Genomic DNA, 25,799 nt, shown 5'->3' with positions numbered 1-25,799 from the left:
CTACTTAAAAGTAACTTCAAGTTTTTCAAGAAAGAAATCAAAGAAGATCCCAGAGAATGGAGAGATCTCCCATGCTCAAGGATTGGCAGAATTAACATAGTAAAAATGCCATCCTACCAAAGGCAATCTACAGATTCAATGCAGTCCCCATCAAAATCCCAACACAATTCTTCAAAGACATGGAAAAAGCAATTCTCAAATTCATCTGGAAAGACAAAAAAAACCCAGAATAGCAAATACAATTCTTAACAATAAAAGAACTGGGGGAACCACCATTTCTGACCTCAAGTTCTGTTACAGAGCAATAGTGATAAAAACTGCATGGCATTAGTACAGAAACAGACAGGTTGATCAATGGAATAATATTGAGGGCCCAGAAATAAAACCACACACTTACACAACTTGATCTTTGACAAAGAAGCCAAAAATATACAATGGAAAAAAAGAAGCATCTTCAATAAATAGTGCTGGTCAATGCTTCAATAAATGGCTGTCTATATGTAGAAATGAAAATTGACCCATATTTGCCACCTTGCATAATGCAAAAGTCCAAGTGGATCAAGGACCTCAACATAAAACCAGATACACTCAATCAAATAGAAGAGAAAGTGGGAAAGAGCCTTGAACACATGAGCGCTGGGGAAATTTTTCTAAACAGAACTCCAAAGGCTCATGCTGTAAGATCAAGAATTGATAAATGGGACCTCATGAAACTGGAAAGCCTCTGTAAGGTGAAAGACACAGTCAATAAGACAAATCAGCAACCTATAGATTGGGGAAAAAAATCTTCACTAAGCCCACATCTGACAGAGGGCTAATATCTACAATATATAAAGAACTCAAGAAGCCAACCACCAGAAACTGAACAACCCAATCAAAAAATGGGATATAGAACTAAACAGAGAATTCACAAAGGAGGAATCTTGAATGACTGTTAAGTACCTAAAGAAATGTTCAAAGTCCTTAGTCATCAGGGAAATGCAAATCAAAACACCCTAAGATTCCACCTTACACCAGTCAGAATGGCTAAGATCAAAACGTCAGATGATGTGGGAAAAGAGAAACACTCCTCCATTGCTAGTGGGATTTCAAGTTGGTACAACCACTTTGGAAATCAATTTGGAGGTTCCTTAGAAAATTGGAAATAGATCTACCTAAAGACCCAGCAATAGTACTTTTGGAAATATACCCAAAACATGTCCTATTATGCTGCAGGGGCACGTGCTCCACTATGTTCATAGCAGACTCATCTGAAGCTGGAAACAACCCAGAAGAATGGATACAGAAAATGTGGTTCATTTACACAATGGAATATTACTCAGCTATTAAAAATGAGGACGTCCTTGCCTTCCTCTACTCAAAGGATAAACAGGCTGAGAAAGAAATCAGGGAATCAACACCCTTCACAATAGTCACAAATAATATAAAATACCTCGGTGTGACTCTAACCAAACAAATGAAAGATCTGTATGAAAAGAAGTTCAAGTCTCTGAAGAAATTGAAAAAAAAATGAGGACATTCTGAGTTTTGCAGGCAAATGGATAGAACTAGAAATATTCTGAGTGAGGTAATTCAGACCCAAAAGGATATGCACAGTTATGTACTCACTAGTATGTGGATATTAGAAAAGAAGAAGAAGAAGGAGAAGAGGAGGAAGAGGAGGAGGAAGAGGAGGAGGGGGAGGAAGAAGAAGGGGAGGGGGAGGGGGAAGGGGGAGGAGGTGATGGTGGTGGTGCAGAATACCCAAGATACAGTCCACAGAACTCAAAAAAGTTCAACAAGCTGAAGGGCCCAAGTGAGGACGCCTCAGTGCCACTTGGGAGGGAGAAGAAAGTAACCACAACAGGGGAGGGAGGGAGGGTGGGACATGGGAGAGAAAGGAGAAGGGGTGGGGGGGAGAGGGGAACACGATCTGGTAATGGGTGGGGGAAAAGGACTGAAGCCCTGAGGGCCAGCGCAGAAAGAATGGAAACAGGCAACCTCTGGAGGAAGGACGTTGGGAGGACTCTTCAGAATGTACCAGAGACCTGGGAGGTGAGAGACTCTCAGGACTCAAAGGTAGGGACCCTAGATGAAATGCCCTACAGTGGGGAGAGGGAACTTGTAGGGCTCACCTTCAGCAGAAAGACAGGGCATCAAGTGAGGGATTCTTTCTGTCTGAAAGAACTGTAGGGATGGAAATGGAGAAGAGCCTGAGGAAAAGAAGGTTCAGTGGCAGGTCCAAAGTGGGATCCAGCTCATGGGAAGGTCCTAGGACCTGACACCAATACTGAGACTATGGGGCTCTCACAAAAAGGGACCTATCATGACTGCCCTCCAAAAGACCCAACAAGCAGCTGAAAAGTCAGATGCAGACAGGTGCACCCAACCAACAAACAGAAGCTACTGACTCCTCTGGTTGAATTAGGGAAAAGCTGGAGGAAGCTAAAAAGGAGGGCAACCATGTAAGAGAATCAGCAATGTCAAGTGACCTGGACCCCTGAGATCTCTCAGACAGTGGACCACCAACCAGGGAACATACACCAGATGAAATGAGGTCCCCAACACATACACAGCAGAGAACTCCTGGGTCTGAACTCAGTCAGAGAAGATGCACCTAACCCTGAAGAGACTAGAGGGCCTAGAGAGTTTAGAGGTCTGATGGGGTGGGGATGTCCTCATGGAGATGGTAGGGAGGTGGCAGGTAGAAGGTATGGGATGTGGAACAGTTGGAGGATAGATGGAGAAGGTAATAAAATCTGGAGTGTAAAAATAAATAAAGAAAAAATGAAAATAGAAAGAATTTCTTAGCTGGAAAAAAAAGTACTTTAAATAGAAGAACGAATGGGAAATAGCACATGGGCTTCAGCACCCAGCCTTAATAGAGCATGGAACCAGAGTGGCCTCTTATGAATATTCATGAAAATGAGACTCTGAACTACAGGCAGGATATGTGACTAGAAACAGACACAGATAGCTCCCACAGAAAACATTGTAGTTTTGATGACTTAAAGAATCAGAGGTTAGAGTTCTAGTTTACTAGAGCAGCCTTGTAAGAATGTATGAACCACATTAATAGAAAGAAGGCAACTATAAGAGTAGCTACAGAAGTATGAATAAAATCTAATGTTTGTTTGCTGGTCAACAAACATTGTTAGGTACTAAAATCTACAATTCTTAACAAAGAATAACAGTCAGAGAAAGAGTGTGCACTGAACACCACAACCTCCAAGATGGGAAGGAATCCAGGTTCAATAGATCAGAAACTCTTATAGACTACCCCAGGTTAGGTGCTACAAATCAAGAAGACTGTGTCTTAGAAGGCAGAACAAACTAGCCTCGCAAACCAGTAGTAGGAGCAGTCTAATATCTGAGTATAGACTATGCTAGGTCTGCTCTAAGGGCTTTAACACAGTCAGCAAGACAGCTCAGTAGTGAAGGCAATAGCTACCAAGCCTGACCACTTGGTGGTAGGAGAAAACTGACTCCTGAAAATTATCCTATGATCACCACAAGGGGGCCATATGTGGCAAGACAGTGTGTCACTATGTAGCTTAGTCTGGCTTTATACTCAGGTTCTTCCTGCCTCTTGCTCTTTAATGCTGGGTGACAAGTATTACTCTACCTTGCTGAATTTAGCACCATTTTTGCACAGTAGTATAACATGGGTTTTAAAAAGTGGGGTGAATGGGGAAGGGGCAGGAAAGGATTGAAACTAATATGTTAAATTATTACTCAGATGTATAAAAAATGAAAGAATCTAGGATTAATGGGTGAGCTGAATAGGGTTATTAGCAATATGGTTAATACATATGGGGTCAATTGTATTTTTATTTGTCAGTATCTCAGAGAATATATTTAAAAACAGTACTATTTACAATAGAATTCCAAATATCAGATATTTGGAAATAACTGTAGTACATATATGCCTATTAAGACAAAAAATATAGACTTTAAGAGCTAAATAGATGGTTCTAAAGACTACTTAATTGCAAGACTTGATATCTTAAGATGTTAATACTCCTAAAGTCTATAGAATTAATAAAATCACACTGAATTTTCTGTCGATTTTACTTGGTAGTATATGACAAAGGCTCAGGAATTGGTTATTAGATGTTACTGGCCTCAATGACTAGGGTTTTGGGGTAAAATCCTGTAAGGAAGGTATGCCAGTTAAAGCAAGTCCACTGATAATTAGACAAGATGATGTAAAAGGAAGGGCTTTTATTAAGTCACCCATTTTCCAGATGTCTTGTTCAGCATTAAAGCTGTGAACCCTGGGCACATGAAACTGAATAGCTGTGAAGAATGTATGTGTGTACAGATGTGAAGGAAAGCTAGAGAGGGTTGACTTACACCTAAAGCTACTATTGTAAGGCCTAACTGGCTAAATGTGCGAAATGTTTAAAAAAAATTAAATGTCATTTTAGTAATTGCACAGATGGCTGTGAACAATGTGGGTAGTGACTCAAGACACAAGTATCACAATAGTAGTTATTTCAAGTGAGTAAAGTCTGATTACTAAGAAGATTCCTGAAACAACTACAGGACTTGAATGAGAGGAATGCTGAGATGGGGAAGGGCCTCTGTGGTTGATGGGAGTCAGGAGCGGATAGTAAATTGTGCTGATTTTCCTGGGGCTGGAATTAGAAGGCCTAGGAGAGGAGTTAAGTTGATGTAAGAAAAAAAATCTGTTGAAGTTCTCAGGAGTTGATGTTTACAAAGATTCATGCTGTAGCTAAAACTAATCTAATGACTCCATTGTGATTACACAACACTGCTTGCAGGGCTGCACTGTTTGCTGGTAGAAAGTGATATAATACCTATGTCTTCTCAGCCAATAAAGTTGTTGGTTGAAGCAAAGATAATTAATGAAATTAAAAATAAAGGAGGTATTTGATAAAAATAGTTTAGGAGAGGTTGGGGTGTATAGATCATGAAGAAAACTTTATGACTGATTAGGTTATGAATAAAGTCACGAGTAAAAAGAATATGCAGAAATAGTCAAATGTTAAACTGATAGTTTGGAATAATTAATAGTAATTCAGTATCAGTTAGTAATCAGGTGTGTCAGAATAGTAGAATGATATTAGAGGTAATAGGCTAAGAAGGAAAGCATATTTGATAAATGAATTTATACAGAAGGGAAACTGATTTAATGCCAGTTATACAAATAAAAATTGGAGTGCTGGTGTGAACACCATTTCCCTTCCAGTCTGCTCCTGTGCTAGGGGCAGATCAGGTTGTCTGCCCCTTATTCTCAATGCTGCCAAGTCTACAGGTCTCCCAGGAGATCTGCTGCAACTGAGGGACACAGGAGACAAGCTCTAGATAGAGACTCACAGGCCAGTTAACTCCAGAGACAACCAGATGGCAAGTGCAAATAAACCCTTTCCTCCCCAACTTATTTCTTGGTCATGATGTTTGTGCAGGAATAGAAACCCTGACTAAGACAAATTGGTACCAGCATAGTGGGGTATTCCTGTGACAACCTGACCATGTTCTGGGGAGGACTATGGATGGATGGACTTTGGAACTTTGGGCTAGAAGAGCCATTGGGTGTTAAGAGTTCTGTGGGATGTTCTGTAGGAGCTTGGAAGACAATGTTGAGAACAGTGCAGAAGATGGAGGCCTGGCTTGTGAAATTTCAGAGGGAAGATTAAAGACTCTTTTCTGGGCTGTTGCTGTTTTGATTGTGAAGATTCTGTGGTTTTGGTTAGCTGGGGCTGAAGAGTCAGCTGGGATTAACAAGACACCAGAACTGCTAAAGTGAAACCTTTGTATTACTGGGACTATTGATGCTGTCAGCTGGAGCTAAGAAATTAGTGGTGATTAAGAAGAGACCAGCATCATTGAGGTGAATCTTCTGGGAAGTGTTTTCTGAAACACAAAGAGGCTGTGTTCCAGAGTTGCCAAGGTTGTACCTCCTCCTGTGGCTGGACCTGGTAGTATGTAAGAGTCACCCAGGTGGTACTGGTTTTGAAGGCATGAAGGGGTCTCGAAGAGCAGCTGAGGCAGGGCACTGTGAGAAGCTATGGAAGGTCATTGGTGAAGGGGCAGCCTCAGTTGGAATTGATGGCCCAGGACTGAAGTGGCCATGCAAAGGAGTTGAGGCCTGGTACCATGAAGAGAGCCTATGAGTCTGTTGATGAAGCCTAGTTGCAGTGGAAGACAGCAGTGTTTTGGAGATGCCAGTGCATCTCATGATGACCACCAAGAACAGCAACAGCAGTGGAGCCTAGAAGACAAGCTGTGTGCTGCAAAGGGTAAAGCTGGAGAAGTAACCCAAGAGGAGCCTAGAAGATCATGAGTGAATCCCAGACATAGGGCAGTTGGAGTTTGATTTTGCTTTTGATTGTGACTGTGCCCTGATATTTTTCCCTTCTGAAGTAAGAAAGTATTTTAGTGGAGTCCACAGTTAAGAGACTTTGAATTTTAAAAAGACTTTGAATTTTAAAAGATACTGGATATTTTAAAGGGATTGAACTTTTAATATGTAAAGACTGTGGGACTCAAAGTTTAGATCTTGGGGATGAATAAGAAAGTAAGGGTTGAGGCTTAATAGCAATGTGTTTGTGTGTCAAGTTGACAAGGGGTTAATTGTACTAGCTAGTTTTGTGTGTCAATTTGATCGAAGCTGAAGTTATCCCAGAGAAAGGAGTCTCAGTTGTGGAAATGCCTCCATGAGACCTGGCTGTAAGGCATTTTCTCAACTAGTGGTCAAGGAGGGAGGACCCAGCCCATTGTGAGTGATGCCGTCCCTGGGCTGGTGGTCTTGGATACTATAAGAGAACAAGCTGAGCAAGCCAGTAAGTAACATCCCTCCATGGCCTTCGCATCCCATCAGCTCCGGCTTCCTGACTTCCTTAAGCCAGTCCTGACTGCCTTTGGAGATGAACAGCAACGTGGAAGTGTGAGCTGAATAAACCCTTTCCTCCCCGACGTGCTTCTTGGTCATGGTGTTTGTGCAGGAATAGAAACCCTGACTAAGACACACCAGCAGAATCCAGCTCTCCAACCACAGCAGGCTTGTATACAGAAATAAAAAACAAACAAACAAACAAAAAACCACCCCACAATCAAACAGGTGAAGGAAATGAACAAAGTAGTCCAAGACCTAAAAATGGAAATAGAAGAACAAAGAAGAAATCACAAATAGAGGCAACCCTGTAAATGGAAAACCTAAGAAAGAGGACAGGAGCTACAGATGCAAGCATTACCAACAGAATACAATAGAACACAGTAGATAATCTTGGGCGTACAATACCCAAGAAAATACAATAGAAGATACAAAGCATAAAAACTTCTATCCCAAAACATCCAAGAAACCCAACACAATGAGAAGACCAAACCTAAGAATAATAGGAATAGAAGAAAGCAAAGATTCCCAGCTCAAAGGGCCAAAAAAACATCTTTAACAAAATCATAGGAGAAAACTTCCCCAATCTAAAGATAGAGATGGCCATAAATGTACATGAAGCATACAGACCACCAAATAGATTGAACCAGAAAAGAAAATCCTCATATCACATAATAACCAAAACACTAATTGCACAGAATATTAAAAGCTATAAGGGGAAAGGGCCAAGTAAAATATACAGGCCAACCTATCAGATTTACACCAGACTTCTCAACAGAGACTCTTAAGATCCTGGACAGATGTCATGCAGAACCAAAGAAAACACAAATGCCAGCCCAGGTTACTATACCCAGCAAAACTCTCACTCATCATAAATGGAGAAACCAAAAAATTCCATGACAAAACCAAATTTAAAAAATATCTATGAATCCAGTCCTGCAGAAGATTCTAGAAGGAAAACTCCAACACAAGGAGAAAAAAACCACCAAAGGGGGGGACGGGGACCAAGAAATGAATCATCTCTTGCAGACTGGTAAAACCATTCTGGAAATCAGTCTGGAGGTTCCTCAGAAAATTGGACATTGAACTGCCTGAGGATCCAGCCATACCTCTCTTGGGCATATACCCAAAAGATGCCTCAACATATAAAAGAGACACGTGCTCCACTATGTTCATCGCAGCCTTATTTATAATAGCCAGAAACTGGAAAGAACCCAGATGCCCTTCAACAGAGGAATGGATACAGAAAATGTGGTACATCTACACAATGGAATATTACTCAGCTATCAAAAACAACGAGTTTATGAAATTCATAGGCAAATGGTTGGAACTGGAAAATATCATCCTGAGTGAGCTAACCCACTCACAGAAAGACATACATGGTATGCACTCATTGATAAGTGGCTATTAGCCCAAATGCTTGAATTACCCTAGATCCCTAGAACAAAGGAAACTCAAGACGGATGATCAAAATGTGAATGCTTCACTTCTTCTTTAAATGAGGAAAAAGAATACCCTTGGCAGGGAAGGGAGAGGCAAAGATTAAAACAGAGACTGAAGGAACACCCATTCAGAGCCTGCCCCACAGGTGGCCCATACATATACAGCCACCCAATTAGACAAGATGGATGAAGCAAAGAAGTGCAGACCGACAGGAGCCGGATGTAGATCGCTCCTGAGAGACACAGCCAGAATACAGCAAATACAGAGGCGAATGCCAGCAGCAAACCACTGAACTGAGAATAGGTCCCCCGTTGAAGGAATCAGAGAAAGAACTGGAAGAGCTTGAAGGTGCTCGAGACCCCAAAAGTACAACAATGTCAAGCAACCAGAGCTTCCAGGGACTAAGCCACTACCTAAAGACTATACATGGACTGACCCTGGACTCTGTCCCCATAGGTAGCAATGAATATCCTAGTAAGAGCACCAGTGGAAGGGGAAGCCCTGGGTCCTGCTAAGACTGAACCCCCAGTGAACTAGACTATGCGGGGAGGGTGGCAATGGGGGGAGGTTTGGGAGGGGAACACCCACAAGGAAGGGGAGGGGGGAGGGTGATGTCTGTCCGGAAACCGGGAAAGGGAATAACACTTGAAATGTATATAAGAAATACTCAAGATAATAAAAAAAAATAAAAAAAAAAAGAAATGAATCATCTCACAACAAACTCAAGAGAAACATAAACACACAATAACACCTCCAACAACAAACATAACAGGAACTAACAATCACCTGTCTTTAATGTATCTCAACATCAATGGACTCAATTCACCAATGAAAAGACATAAGCTAACAGACTGGATATGCAAGCAGGATTCAACTTTTTGCTGCATACAAGAAACACACCTCAATAACAAAGACAGACACTACCTCAGGGTAAAATGCTAGAGAAGAGTTTTCCAAGTAAATGGTCCCAAGAAACAAGTGGGAGATGCCATCCTAATATCCAATAAAATAGACTTTCAACCAAAAGTTATCAAACAAGATGGGGAAAGGGCACTTCATATTCATCAAAGGAAACATCTACCAAGATGAAGTCTCAATTCTGAACATCTATGCTCCAAATGCAAGGGCTCCCATAGTCATAAAAGAAACTTTACTAAAGCTCAAAACATATTTAGATCCCACATAATAATAGAGGGAGACTTCAACACCCCACTCTCATCAGTGGACAGGTCCTTGACACAGAATCTAAACAGAGACACAGTGAAATTAACAGAAGTTATGAACCAAATGGATTTAACAGATATATACAAAATATTTCACCCTAAAACAAAAGAATAAACCTTCTTCTCAGCATCTAATGGTACCTTCTCCAAAATGGACCACATAATCGGTACAAAATATGCCTCAACACATACAAGAAGATTGAAATAATCCCATAAATCCCATCAGATCACCATGAACTGGACTTCAATAACAACAAAAACAACAGAAAGCCCACATACCCATGGAAACTGAAGAGTTCTCTACTCAACCATTACTTGGTCAGGGAAGAAATAAAGGAATTAAAGACTTTCTAGAATTCAATGAAAAAATAAGACACAGCATATCCAGCATATGGGACAAAATGAAAGTAGTGGTAAGAAGAAAATTCACAGCACTAAGTGCCCTCATAAAGAAAATACAGAAATCCTACACTAGTAACTTAACAGCGCACCTGAAAGCCCCAGAACAAATAGAAGCAAATACACCCAAGAGGAGTAAACAGCAGAAAATGATGAAACTCCGGGCAGAAACCAACTAATTAGAAACAAAGAGAATGATACAAAGAATCAACAAAATGAAAAGCTGGTTTTTTGAGAAAAATCAATGATAGATAATCCCTTAGCCAAATTAACTAAAGGGCACAGAGACAGTATCTAAATTAACAAAATCAGAAATGAAAAGGGAGACACAAAAACAGAAACTGAGGAAATTAAAATAAAAAGAACAAAAACGTCAGATTTTACCTCAAAAGTCTTTACTCAATAAACCTGGAAAATTTAGATGAAAAGAAAGACTTTGTAGACAGATACCATGTACCTAAGTTAAATCAAGAGCAGGTAAACTATGTAAACAGTCCCATATCCCCTAAGGAAAAAGAAGTAATTCATTAAATAACTCCCAACCAAAAAAAAAAAAAAAAAAACCCAGGGCCAGATGGCTTTAGTCTAGACAACACACCTACATGGTAAAAGTATTGGAGAGATTAGGAATTCAACACCCTTACCTAAACATAATAAAAGCAATAAACAGCAAACCAACAGTTAATATCAAATTAAAAGGATACTTGAAGCAATTCCACTAAACTCAGGAACAAGGCTGCCCACTCTCTCCCTATTGATTCAATACAGTGCTTGAAGTGCTAGCTAGAGCAATTAGACAACAAAAGGAGATTAAAGAGATACAAGTTGGAAAGGAAGTTAAGGTATCACTATTTGTGGGTGATATGATAGTATATATAAGTGACCAGAGAACATCTACAGCTGAGAAACAACTTCAGCAAAATAGCTGGACATAAAATTAACTCAATCAGTAGCCTTCCCTTTATACGAATGATAAATGGGCTGAGAAAAAAATTAGGGAAATAACACCCTTTACAATAGCCACAGATAATATAAAATATCTTGGTGTAACTCTTACCAAGCAAGTGAAAGATCTATGAGACAAGAAATTCAAATACCTGAAAACAGAAATTGAAAAAGACCTGAGAAGATGGAAAGGTTTCCCATGCTCATGGATTGGTAGGATTATAATAAAAATGGCCATCCTCCCAAAAGAAATCTATAGATTCAGTGAAATTCCCCATCAAGATTCCAACACAGTTCGCAGACATGGAAAGAGCAATTCTCAATTTCATATGGAAAAAGGAAAACAGGATAGCAAAAACAATTCTTAACAATACAATAACTTATGGGGGAATCACCACCTCTGACCTCAAACTGTATTACTGAGCAATAGGGATAAAAAACGACATGTTATTGGTACAGAGACAGACAGGTTGATCAATGGAATAGAATCAAACATCCAGAAATAAGCCCATAATTTTATGGATACTTGATCTTTGACAAAGAATCTAAAAACATACAATGGGAAAAAAGAAAGCATCTTCAATAACTGGTGCTGGTCTAAATGGTGGTTTGCATGTACAAAAATGAAAATAGATCTATATTTATCACCTTGCACAAAGCTCAAGTCCAAGTGGATCAAGGACCACTACACTATAAACCAGGTACACTGAATCGCATAGAAGAGAGAGTGGGAAAGAGCCTTGAACCATTGTCACAGAGGAAAATTTCCTAAACAGAACTCCAACGGCTTATGCTCTATGATCAATAATTGGTAAATGGGACCTCACGAAACTGAAAAGCTTCTGTAAAGTTAAAAAACAAAAACAAAAAACAAAACAGTCAACAGGACAAATCAGCAACCTACAGAATGGTAACAATACCTTCACTAAACTCACTCACATCTGATAGAGGGCTGTTATCCAAAAGACATAAAGAACCCAAGAAGCTAACCTCCAAAAAAACCCCAAATAACCCAATTTAAAAATGGAGTAAACAGAGAATTCACAACAGAGGAATCTCAAATGGCCGGGAAGCACTTAAAAAAATGTTCAAAGTCTTTAGTGATCAGGAAAATACAAATCAAAATGACCCTGAGATTCTACCTCACACCAATCAGAATGGCTAAGATCAAAAACTCAGGTGACAGCAGATGCTGGCAAAGATGTATAGAAAGACAAACACTCCTCCATTGCTGGTGGGATTGCAAACTGGTACAACCACTATGGAACTCAATCTGGTGGGTCCTCAGAACATTGGAAATAGACTACCTGATGACCCAGCTATACCACTCGGGCACATACCCAAAGATGTTCCATCATACCAGAGGGACAAGTGCTCTATTGCTGTAAGTATTTTAACAATTTATATCCTCTCGCTGATCCCGGCCCACAGCTCACTGCTTCCAAACCCCTTGGGAGAGAGAGCTCACAGTCCAGACAGGTGGGCACTCCTGAGACTGCAGAGTGGGAGAGACCACCACTACTGCCCACCCCTGCCCACATCCCTGGACCAAGAGGAAACTGTATACGTCCTCTGGGAACCGGAAGATAGGGGCACTCTTATGGCAGACCCCCCATAGTCCAGACACCTCAGAGTAAAAGGCTGGAAAACAATTTTCCAACAAATGGTCTGAAGAAGCAAGCTGGAGTAGCCATTCTAATATCGAATAAAATCGATTTTCAACTAAAAGTCATCAAAAAGGATAAGGAAGGACACTTCATATTCATCAAAGGAAAAATCCACCAAGATGAACTCTCAATCCTAAATATCTATGCTCCAAATACAAGGGCACCTACATACATAAAAGAAACCTTACTAAAGCTCAAAACACACATTGCACCTCACACAATAATGGTAGGAGATTTCAACACCCCACTCTCATCAATGGACAGATCATGGAAACAGAAATTAAAAACAGAGACGTAGACAGACTAAGAGAAGTCATGAACCAAATAGACTTAACAGATGTTTATAGAACATTCTATCCTAAAACAAAAGGATATACCTTCTTCTCAGCTCCTCATGATACGTTCTCCAAAACTGACCATATAATAGGTCATAAAACGGGCCTCAACAGATACAGAATGATAGAAATAATCCGATGCATCCTATCAGACCATCACAGGCTAAAGCTGGTCTTCAGTAACAATAAGGGAAGAATGCCCACATATACATGGAAGTTGAACAATGCTCTACTCAATGATAACCTGGTCAAGGAAGAAATAAAGAAAGAAATTAAAGACTTCTTAGAATTTAATGAAAATGAAGGTACAACATACCCAAACTTATGGAACATAATGAAAGCTGTGCTTAGAGGAAAACTCATAGCTCTGAGTGCCTGCAGAAAGAAACAGGAAAGAGCATATATCAGCAGCTTGACAGCACACCTAAAAGGTCTAGAACAAAAAGAAGCAAATACACCCAGAAGGAGTAGAAGGCAGGAAATAATCAAACTCAGAGCTGAAATCAACCAAGTAGAAACAAAAAGGACCATAGAAAGAATCAACAGGGGGTTGGGGATTTAGCTCAGTGGTAGAGTGCTTGCCTAGCAAGCACAAGGCCCTGAGTTCAGTCCCCAGCTCCGAAAAAAAGAAAAAAGAGAAAAAAAGAAAAACAGAAAAAAAGAAAAAAAAAAGAAACAACAGAACCAAAAGTTGGTTCTTTGAGAAAGTCAACAAAATAGATAAACCCTTAGCCAGACTAACGAGAGGACACAGAGAGTGTGTCCAAATTAACAAAATCAGAAATCAAAAGGGAGACATAACTACAGAATCAGAGGAAATTCAAAAAAAATCATCAGATCCTACTACAAAAGCCTATATTCAGCAAAACTTGAAAATCTGTAGGAAATGGACAATTTCCTAGACAGATACCAGATTCTGAAGTTAAATCAGGAACAGATAAACCAGTTAAACAACCCCATAACTCCTAAGGAAATAGAAGCAGTCATTAAAGGTCTCCCAACCAAAAAGAGCCCAGGTCCAGACGGGTTCAGTGCAGAATTCTATCAGACCTTCATAGAAGACCTCATACCAATATTATCCAAACTATTCCACAAAATTGAAACAGATGGATCACTCCCGAATTCCTTCTATGAAGCCACAATTACTCTTATACCTAAACCACACAAAGACCCAACAAAGAAAGAGAACTTCAGACCAATTTCCCTTATGAATATCGATGCAAAAATACTCAATAAAATTCTGGCAAACCAAATCCAAGAGCACATCAAAACAATCATCCACCATGATCAAGTAGGCTTCATCCCAGGCATGCAGGGATGGTTTAATATAAGGAAAACCATCAACATAATCCATTATATTAAAAAACTGAAAGAAAAAAAACACATGATCATTTCATTAGATGCTGAGAAAGCATTTGACAAAATTCAACACCCCTTCATGACAAAAGTCCTGGAAAGAATAGGAATTCAAGGCCCATACCTAAACATAGTAAAAGGCATATACAGCAAACCAATTGCTAACATTAAACTAAATGGAGAGAAACTTGAAGCAATCCCACTAAAATCAGGGACTAGACAAGGTTGCCCACTCTCTCCCTACTTATTCAATATAGTTCTTGAAGTTCTAGCCAAAGCAATCAGACAACAAAAGGAGATCAAGGGGATACAGATTGGAAAAGAAGAAGTCAAAATATCACTATTTGCAGATGATATGATAGTATATTTAAGCGATCCCAAAAGTTCCACCAGAGAACTACTAAACCAGATAAACAACTTTAGCAAAGTGGCTGGGTATAAAATTAACTCAAATAAATCAGTAGCCTTCCTCAACACAAAAGAGAAACAAGCCGAGAAAGAAATTAGGGAGGGGCTGGGGATTTAGCTCAGTGGTAGAGCGCTTACCTAGGAAGCGCAAGGCCCTGGGTTCAGTCCCCAGCTCCAAAAAAAAAAAAGAACAAAAAAAAAAAAGAAATTAGGGAAACGACACCCTTCATAATAGTCCCAAACAATATAAAATACCTCGGTGTGACTTTAACCAAGCAAGTAAAAGATCTGTATGTTAAGAACTTCAAGTCTCGGAAGAAAGAAATTGAAGAAGACCTCAGAAGATGGAAAGATCTCCCATGCTCATGGATTGGCAGGATTAACATAGTAAAAATGGCCATTTTACCAAAAGCGATCTACAGATTCAATGCAATCCCCATCAAAATACCAATCCAATTCTTCAGAGAGTTAGACAGAACAATTTGCAAATTCATCTGGAATAACAAAAAACCCAGGATTCCTAAAACTATCCTCAACAATAAAAGGACTTCTGGGGGAATCACTATCCCTGAACTCAAGCAGTATTACAGAGCAATAGTGATAAAAACTGCATGGTATTGGTACAGAGACAGACAGATAGACCAGTGGAATAGAATTGAAGACCCAGAAATGAACCCATACACCTATGGTCACTTGATTTTTGACAAAGGGACCAAAACCATCCAGTGGACATAAGATAGCACTTTCAGCAAATGGTGCTGGTTCAACTGGAGGTTAGCACGTAGAAGAATGTAGATCAATCCATGCTTATCACCCCGTACAAAGCTTAAGTCCAAGTGGATCAAGGACCTCCATATCAAACCAGATACACTCAAACTAATAGAACAAAAAGTGGGGAAGAATCTCAAACACATGGGCACTGGAGAAAATTTCCTGAACAAAACACCAATGGCTTATGCTCTAAGATCAAGAATCGACAAATGGGGGGCTGGGGATTTAGCTCAGTGGTAGAGCGCTTACCTAGGAAGCGCAAGGCCCTGGGTTCGGTCCCCAGCTCAGAAAAAAAGAACCAAAAAAAAAAAAAAAAAAAGAATCGACAAATGGGATCTCATAAAACTACAAAGCTTATGTAAGGTAAAGGACACTGTGGTTAGGACAAAACGGCAACCAACAGATTGGGAAAAGATTTTTACCAATCCTACAATAAATAGAGGGCTTATATCCAAAATATACAAAGAACTCGAGAAGTTAGACCACAGGGAGACAAATAACCCTAATAAAAAATGGGGTTCCGTGCTAAACAAAGAATTCACAGCTGAGGAATGCCGAATGGCTGAGAAACACCTAAAGAAATGTTCAACATCTTTAGTCATCAGGGAAATGCAAATCAAAACAACCCTGAGATTTCATCGCACACCAGTGAGAATGGCTAAGATCAAAAACTCAGGTGACAGCAGATGCTGGAGAGGATGTAGAGAAAGAGGAACACTCTTCCATTGTTGGTGGGATTGCAGACTGGTACAACCATTCTGGAAACCAGTTCGGAGGTTCCTCAGAAAATTGGACATTGAGCTACCTGAGGACCCAGCTATACCTCTCTTGGGCATATACCCAAAAGATGCCCCAACATATAACAAAGACACGTGCTCCACTATGTTCATCGCAGCCTTATTTATAATAGCCAGAAGCTGGAAAGAACCCAGATGCCCTTCAACAGAGGAATGGATACAGAAAATGTGGTACATCTACACAATGGAATATTACTCAGCTATCAAAAACATGACCTTATGAAATTCATAGGCAAATGGATGGAACTGGAAAATATCATCCTGAGTGAGGTAACCCAATCACTGAAAAACACACATGGTATGCACTCACTGATAAGTGGCTATTAGCCCAAATGCTTGAATTACCCTAGATGCACATGAATTACCCTAGAACACATGAAACTCAAGAAGGATGACCAAAATGCAAATGCTTCACTCCTTCTTTAAAAGCGGAACAAGAATACCCTTGGCAGGGAATAGGGAGGCAAAGTTTAGAACAGAGGCTGAAGGAACACCCATTCAGAGCCTGCCCCACCTGTGGCCCATACATATACAGCCATCCAATTAGACAAGATAGATGAAGCAAAGAAGTGCAGGCAGACAGGAACTGGATGTAGATCTCTCCTGAGAGACACAGCCAGAATACAGCAAATACATAGGCGAATGCCAGAAGCAATCCACTGAACTGAGAACGGGACCCCCGTTGAAGGAATTAGAGAAAGGACTGGAAGAGCTTGAAGGGGCTTGATACCCCTTATGAACAACAATGCCAAGCAACCAGAGCTTCCAGGGACTAAGCCACTACCTAAAGACTATACATGGACTGACCCTGGACTCTGACCTCATAGGTAGCAATGAATATCCTAGTAAGAGCACCAGTGGAAGGGGAAGCCCTTGGTCCTGCTAAGACTGAACCCCCAGTGAATGTGATTGTTGGGGGAGGGTGGTAGTGGGGGGGAGGATAGGGAGGGGAAGCCCATATAGAAGGGGAGGGAGAGGGGTTAGGGGGATGTTGGCCTGGAACCCAGGAAGGGGAATAATAATCGAAATGTAAATAAGAAATACTCAAGTTAATAAAGATAAAAAAATTATATCCTTTTAGCCTGTGCTAGTGCCAGCACCCATAGGGCCACATGACACTGTGGGGTGTCTTTATCTCAGTGGCTCCATGCTGCCCCCAAGTACTCTCAGACCCAGGTGATTTGCCAGCCAAGCTGTTCCAGTGTGGCATCTTGCCACATTGGTCCCTAGAGTTAGTTCTGGCACCCATGGGGCCATATGGAATTAACCATAATTTATCTCTGGTTAATATATCTCCTGGTGGCTCTCTACTAGCCTCAAACTCTCTGGTTCCAGGTACCTGGTAAAATCAAGACTCAACAAACTGCAACCTAACTATTAGACTATATGTTAAATTTTCAATCCACAATATATCCATACAATAAACTCACAACCAATTGATAAAGATATAAACCACCCACGTAGATAAGATAAATTGATGTATAGAAATCCATCCTTTAAGAAATATTCTTAACTAGCTGTATCTATGTATAGATGCATGGCAATGGATCATTTACATCTGCTTCCATGTTGCCTCTTCCTTTCTGTCTCTCCCTTTCCTTCTAAAACTTTGTTCCTGCCTCCCTTCCTTCTCATCTAATGACAGACCTTGTTTTATCTTGTGTCTGCCTTCAACTGCATAATATCAACCTACAGTGCTGTATGATGTTCATAGCAACCTTATAGTCAGAACCTGAAAACAACACAGATGTCCCACAATGAAAGAATGGATACAGAAATTGTGGTATGTTTATACAGTGGAATACTATTCAGCTAGTAAGAATGAGGACAACATGAATTTTGCAGACAAATGGATGGAAGTAGAAAATATCATCCTGAATGAGGAAACCTAGACATCAAAGGACATGCATGGCAAGTAATCACTAATAAGTGAATATTATACAAATAGTAAAGAATACCCAGAATAACCCACAGAATTTAAGAAAGGAAGGAAGAAAGAAAAGCAAAGAGAAAAGAAAGAGGAACATGATCAGGTATGGGTGAGGTGGAGAGACAGGAGAGAAGCCCTGAGGGTCATCAGAATGGAAATATGCAACCTGGGGGTGGAGGTGGGGGAGACCCTCTAGAAAGTACCAGAGATTTGGAAGGTGAAAGACTCTCAGGACTCAAAGGGACCTTAAATGAAATGCCTAAGAGTGGGGAGAAGGAACTCATAGAGTCCACCTCCAGTAGATAGGCAGGGCAGCTCTGAGGCAGACCAGGCAGTCCTCTGCTGTATAGGTGTGTGGTCCAGTGACCAACCCTAATTGGGATCCAGCTTAAGGGGAGGCTCTAAGGCCTGGCACTATTACTAATGTTACAGTGTGCTAACAGACAAGATCCTAGCATGGCTGTCCTCTGAGAGGCCCAACAAGCAGCTGACTTGAGACAGACTCAGATACTTATACCCAACCACTGGACTAATGCTGGGGGGTCCCTGTGGTTGAATTAGGGAAAGGCTGGAAGAAGCTGAAGAGGAGGGCTACCCCATAAGAAAACCTGCAGTCTCAGCTACCCCAGACCCCTGAGATGTCTCAGACACTGAGCCACCAACCAGGCAGCATACTGTAGCTGGTCTGAGGCCCCCAACACATATACAGCAGAGGACTGCCTGGTTTGCCTCAATGGGAGATGTGCTTAACTCTTGAGAGACTTGAGGCCCTGGGGATTGGGGAGGACTGGCATGGGAGGGGGGCTTCCTCTTGGAGACAGGAGGAAGAAGAATGTGATGAGGAACTGTGGAAGGGCAGGCTAGGATGGGGGCAGTGAATGGACTGTAAAGATAAAAGTAATAAAAAAGAACTTGAGCTGGAAGATTAAATCCTTACAGTAGTCACAGTCAATGGTTTATTTCCTCCCCATTCTGTTAGCTCCCTGCCTTATACCTATTGCCTTCTCCTGAGTCCTTATAAAATCTCCCCTGGGACCTGAACTGTACATAGACTCTGTTCTCTAAACCAAAACTTCTATAGGTAGAAATAGTATCTAGACACATTCAGTGACTAGGTTATAGGTAAACAGTTCTCCCGAGGGCTGGTGAAATGGCTTTGCAGTTAAACGTATGTCTTGCAGAAGACAGGAGTTTGATCCCCTGAACCGACATCAGGCAGCTAGCTCACAGTCACTTGTAACTCCAGCTCCAGGGGATCTGACACCCTCTTATGGACTCTATGGGTACCTGCACTTCATGTGCTCATGCCCCCCGCCCCCACCAAATAACTCAAAATAAAATCTTTAACTTTAAAAAAAATGAATTCTGTCTATAAAGCAACTGGGTTATATTTGACTTATTTTCCCCTCAAAACTGCAAACTTAAGAAAAGAGATCCTATTTCTATTGACTGCCCTCGCAGGACGGCTCTTGGATCCTTGCCTAAGGAGATTTCAGAGACTAATCATCTGCTTTCCCAGATGGTACAAGAGAAGGTGAAGCATTTTGAGTTTTCAAAGGCAATTTTACTATTATGTAGCAAAGTTTTAAAAAAATGAAATTTTCCATTACAGGAAGCAGCTTATAAGAAAAAGAGATTAAAAAATATTTACAAGAAAATGTCAACTAGAGAAATAAACAAAAATAGTAAGTATCATACAACCGAGATGTAATTTGCTAATATGTTTACATTGATCCATAAGAAACTGCTCATATTTTAATCATTTCTATCATTTAAAAGTGCAAATTCCCATGGTTCAACCTCCTAAGGAGAGTTTAGACTACCCACCCAGGGACACGTGTCTTTACAGAATAGTTTCAGCACAGATTTAGAGTTGAGACAACTACCAGTCTGTGTAGGGTGAAGGGGACTCATACATTTAGTAGAGACTTAGGTAAGATGAGAGGGATAAACTTAAGAACTAATAATGCTTGATAAAGCTGGCTGAAAAAGAATAAAGTAAAAATACTACGTGATTAAGCTGTCCCTTCCATCTAACTACTGTCGAAACAAAGATATATAATATGCTCAATATTGCTTTATTACCCTATAAATTAAAAATCTCTATTAGTCTAATTATAAAGAAGTAAATTACATATGTTATAAATCCTATATGCCACTTAAAATCATAATCATTTACCAGATTCTTTCCTAATGTGAATAGGGTTTTGCGGTATTTGTATGTGTTTGTACATGAACTCCTGAGCCACAAGTGACAGTCTAATTATTGATTTTCTATCACCGAGCAGGGTGAGTGGCACGGATCACACACCCGAATGCCTGCTAAATCAGTTAAGTTAGTATTATTTTTATTCTTGACTTTCACTTTTAATTATAAAAACCTACAGTGGGATATCAGATACAATGTTGGATATTACATCCTATAGATAAATTTCAAGTAAAGACCAAGATATATGAATTATCTTTTAAACCCATTAAAAGGTCAAAGGTTTCTTAAACTGCATGAGAACTGTAATTGCTTTGTGTCTACAAAAATAAATGGAAATGTCTACATGTTTAATTAGGTAATTCTTTTTATAACAGGCAAAGGAGCATAATGTCTCAATGCAAGGTGTCATGGGTATTTACACATTTTTAGCAACACCTGGGCATTGCTGTTGCAAAACTTCCACTGTGAGGGCTAAAGTCTCTATGTTTTAAAACATTTTTACCACTCAAACACACCAAAAATAAAAGGTTTTTAATTTGACAACGTGTTGTCTAATTCACATACTAAATTGCTCTATACAGGGAGACTTCACAATCCAGGAGCCATAGCCATGCTGCTGCAAGTAGGCCTTCAGTAATGCCTTAGCTTCTTGATAGGGTCCAGACAGACACTAGAGAGAGAAAGTTGATTGCATCAAATTGGCCTACAAAGTAAATAACTTCACATTGATGAACTTTAAATTTAAAAAAAAACTCATGAAAGACCTCTGAATTCCTATGCTAATTTAAAACAATTCTTTCTAGATATGCCTAAGCAGGCAATTTTGCTTGTTGTTTAACATTAAGATTAAATAAATTCATAACAGAAAAATGTAAAGAAACATATAAAAGTATCGATATACCTTTGCAAAGCTACCTTTACTAAAATATAGTTAACTATAAAACGTACCCACTGTGATCTCTGTTAAAGTTATTGGGATGTGCAAATGTTACTCTGCCCAGTGGTAATGCCCCTCTACTGCCTCTGCATCTTCCGTTCTGCCTCCTGCAGGCCTGCAGTCAGTCTCTACCTCTACCTTTGGCCCTAGCCCCTGGCAGCTACATATTTTTTGGTCTCAAGATTTAGTTTTCTGGAAGTTTCAAGTAAGTAATTAGTGAGTAAGCACTCTGCTATGTCAGGCTAGCATAATATTTTCCAACCTATGCTATTTCACATGCCAGGCTTGGTTTTCAATGTCGGTTAACAACACAGTATGAATCTATCGCCTCTGTCCATTCACCAGCGTATGAAATTGCACTGTTTCCAGTTTTTACTGTTAGGGAGATGCTGTTATAAACACTCATGTAAGTTTGTTTCCTACAAATGCCAGTGGTACTGCGGAGTCACAGGGCAAGTATGCTTACTTTTGCGGGGCAGGGGGGAGCAGCGGGAGAGGGGGCAAGCCAAATTGTTTTTCAAAAGTGGCTGTACCATTTTCAGTCTCACTATAATACATGAGGCCTCATCCATCCAAACCATCAATAGTACCTGGTTCATGAGGTTTAGGTAAAGAGCCAGACTCCATCAAAGTGTGAAGTACAGCAGCAGGTGCTGATGAAGAGCTGAAGGAAATCCCATAGCCCTGGCTCAGAGCACTGACAGTGTGACTGCACTCCACACTGCTCAGTGTGGAGTAACCAGCTCCACCCCGAAGAAGGACTAACTATGACTTAAGATAAGTTCATGCCTGGCTTAAAGTTTTAAAGAATACCTTGATTGTTTTGTGATGCTTTTGTTAGTTTGGGCATCAAGATACTGGTCTTGTAAATCAAACAGGAAAATCTCTGTATTTGAAAGTGATTTTGTAGGATTTATATAATAATTCTGTTACATATGATAAAATTTAGCATCTGGTATTTTCTATGGGAAAAGAACTTGGTAACAATTCATAACTTCTCTATTTGATATTCTAATTGCATATCTATTTATTGTCATATTTTGACATTTTTTGTTTGTCTAATAGCATGTCTGTTTCATCTAACTTGTTAACAAACAGTTGTTGGACCAAGGGCCTCTCCTCCCATTGATGTCTGACAGAGCCATCCTCTGCTACAATGTGGCTGGAGCCATGGGTCCCTCCATGTGTACTCTTTGGTTGGCGGTTTAGTCCCTGTAAGCTCTGGGGGATCTGGTTGGTTGATATTGTTGTTCTTATGAGGTTACAAACCCCTTCAGCTCCTTCAGTCCTTTCTCTAACTCCTCCACTGGGGACCCTGTTCTCAGTTCAGTGGTTGTCTGTGAGCATTCACCTCTGCATCTGTCAGGCTCTGGCAGAGCCTCTCAGGAGACAGCTCTATCAGGCTCCTGTCAGCATGCACTTCTTGGCATCAGCAATAGTGACTGGGTTTGGTGACTGCATATGGGATGGATCCCTAGGTAGAGCAGTCTCTGGATGGCCTTTCCTTCAGTCTCTGCTCCACAATTTTTCCTCCTGTGAGTGTTTTGTTCCTCCTTCTAAGAAGGACTGCCCAGCGTAGGTGAATGCCAGAGTAGGGAGGCAGGTGGCAATGGGTGGGTAAGGGAGCAGTCATAGAAGCAGGGGGAGGGGGAATAGTATAGGGGTTTTCTGGAAGGGAAACTAGGAAAGAGGATAACATTTGAATGTAAATAAAGAAACTATCCAATTAAAAACAAACAAATAAGGAGTTGGGGATTTAGCTCAGTGGTAGAGCCACTTACTTGCCTAGGAAGCGCAAGGCCCTGGGTTCGGTCCCCAGCTCCGAAAAAAAGAACCAAAAACAAACAAACAAACAAATAGTTGTTGGAAGTGCTTGGGGTCTGTAGTGATGACCCTTTATTCCAGCTTTTGGTAATTTGTTTTCCCTTGTATTCCCTTACTCACTAAAAGATCAAATTCTAACTCTTAATGAACCAACTTTAGATTTCATTTATTTTTTATTAATTTTTGTTTCAAATTTCATTGATTTCCACTCTGATACATATTATTTATCCCATTTTACTTATATTTATGCCCCTGATTTTAACCAGTTTCTTGAGTTGGAAGCTTAAATAATTTTAGGATTCTTTTGTAATATAAGCATTTAAAGCTATACAATTTCCATACTTCTTTAAATACCCATTAATTTCAATGTATTATGCTTTTTAACTCACTCTAAGATATTTCTTAGTTTTTTAGTTCCTATGAACCACTGGTAATTCAGAAATGAAAACATTTCTAAATATATAACAATTTACCATATTTCATTCTCCTGTTAATTGATATTTTAATGCTACAGTGGCGAGAACATATATTTCTGATGTTTACGTTGTTACTGTAAAGTTCTCCTGCTTTCACTGAGATCTGTCTTCATGGGAGGTTCAACTGCTATGCTATCCTCTCATCCTCAGTTTTCCCTTTTGTTTTTACAGTAGGCCTAGCATCCCAGTTATAGGTAACCTTGTACCTATATAACTTAAGAGATAAACGATATTATTAACAGCAGACACATACTCAAACATATGAGACCCATAGGCCTTCTATCTTCTGGCAAACTTGCGTGTACAAGTGGATGTATTTAACATTGTATCTATACCTTAAGTATCCTTTGGCTTTCATTCACTGTCTAATTTTTTTGAGCTTATCTTGTACTTGATTCTAGTTTTCTTATCAGCCAGAGAACAAAGAGAATTTCAAATTGATTTCAGTCTTTTCGTTTTCCCATATCATCTTGGTAAACAGATTTACCACTTGCCTCCAACAAGGACTCCAACTTGAGCCAGGGGATTTACCAGCTTTTCCTATTCATTTTCCACCAGGTTTGGTACCTTAAGCTGAAAAGAAAGACCCTACAAACTGTTATCCTCTGCCCCATATCAAGCCTATAGCCTCTGGCAGAAAATCTATGACTTTAGTGGAGTCTTAATTCTGGTAACTATACTACCTATGATTCAAATCATTTGAACTAGAGAGATGAAGACAAGAGAAGGAGAACAGCTCCAGGCAAGAATATAAACTTGTTATTCTTATTTAAAGTCCTAGAACCTTTTCAAGAAAATATAATTTTGATATTATTTCCCTAACTTTAATTCTTTTCCAGAGTTATGAAAGGGTGCTTTTGACTAGTTCTGTTTTCATACTGTTTTTACAAAAACACCTATAGCCTCTTTACATCACTGAAAACAGCAAGGACCCAGAGAAGCTTATATGTGGTTTTAGGAAGGTGTATGTACAAAGCCTTGTAGCTGGTATGACTGTATGTGGGAATATGTACACAGGCTTGTAGCTGATGTAACTCTATGTGGGTATACACAGGATTGTAGTTGATTTAACTATCTGTGGGTATGTAAACATAGGACTCTGACTGACAGAAGTATATGTGGGAATATCTACATAGGCTTGTAGTTGATATGGCTATAAGTGGGAGTACATATACAGGCCCATAGTTAATATGTCTGCTTCATAGCTCAAAAATATTGTTTGGTTATTCCAGTGCTGGCAAAATTAAAAAGACTTTCATATAACACTGTATTATTAAAATCAGGAAAATCAAAATACTAATGATAAAATGGATGTATGAATATGTAAGCCATATCAAATTAAAGCTTAATAAATAAAATCTACTATGACTTTAGTTCAGTGCTGTCGTGCTTGCCTTGAAAGTACAAGCAATGCAACCCTCCTGTCCCCAACATTCTGTTTAGAAAGACAAAAAACTGTATTATTTGTTACATCATATTCAAATTAGGACCTGGAATTAAACTTATCATGAGCAATGTAAGCAATTATTGTAAGACTTAACATTCTATAGTTAATAATGCCATGCAGAGAAAATAGCTTTATTACATTTGTTTCTCTGTGGATAAGAAAAAGTTGTTATGCAAAATAAGTACTGTAATGTGTTATACTCAGAGCTGTTTAATAAATGTTTGCTGTCTCATGTATTTAATTATTATCTTTATCTGTACTTTTATGATCACCTTACCTTAGCTGCGTGGTATGTCCGAGCTTCAAGTAAATCATCTGTTTTTGCTTCCTTGGCAAGCAGATTAAATCGACTTAACATTGCAGCCTTACAAAGCCGACTTGCCATTGATAAACCACTTTTAAATGGAGAACTAAAGTTGAAAGGAATGGAACACAGAGTAAACATAGTTAATGACTTGTGTTGGCAATTGTAAGGATTAAGTAAAAGTCCATAAATATTTATGAGTCCAAATTAGGGAGAAAAATACATGTAGAGAAACTTTTAGATATGAAGCATTCTGAGTACTGCTGTCAGAGCTAATTTAACTTGTTATTGTACTACACCCAAAGTTAAAACACAATGAATTTAATATTTTTATTATTTGAAGTAACACTAAACAATGGTGATTCAAACTGAAGCAGTGATTCTCCCATGCTTGCCTGAAAGGTGGCATGGAAACGCCCTCTGAAGTGATGACAACCACTGAGTTGTGACTAGAGCAATAGGTGACAGAGGGACACATGGATCAAATCTG

At 39.7% G+C, this 25,799-nt stretch overlaps 1 protein-coding gene across 5 annotated transcripts in view; it reads right to left on the bottom strand.

Moving 5' to 3' along the window:
- The window catches only part of Adad1 (adenosine deaminase domain containing 1), a 63,335-nt gene that overhangs the window by 4,071 nt on the left and 33,465 nt on the right, over positions 1-25,799 (bottom strand). For 3 of the 5 annotated variants that reach the window (XM_063281569.1, XM_006232278.5, XM_006232279.5), the window contains 2 exons: positions 25,283-25,415; positions 20,886-20,991 (listed from right to left, as the gene is read on the bottom strand). In XM_063281569.1, the coding sequence (XP_063137639.1) occupies positions 20,886-20,991; positions 25,283-25,415 (239 nt within the window). Of the gene's footprint in view, positions 1-20,837; positions 20,992-25,282; positions 25,416-25,799 lie in introns of those variants that run through there. The other 2 variants (XM_063281570.1, NM_001006977.2) reach the window with 1 other exon arrangement.

Source organism: Rattus norvegicus, chromosome 2, assembly GCF_036323735.1.
Source record: "Rattus norvegicus strain BN/NHsdMcwi chromosome 2, GRCr8, whole genome shotgun sequence".
Lineage (NCBI taxonomy): Eukaryota > Metazoa > Chordata > Mammalia > Rodentia > Muridae > Rattus > Rattus norvegicus.
The sequence above is the reverse complement of the archived record's forward strand: the minus strand, read 5'-3'. Positions and strand labels throughout refer to the sequence as shown.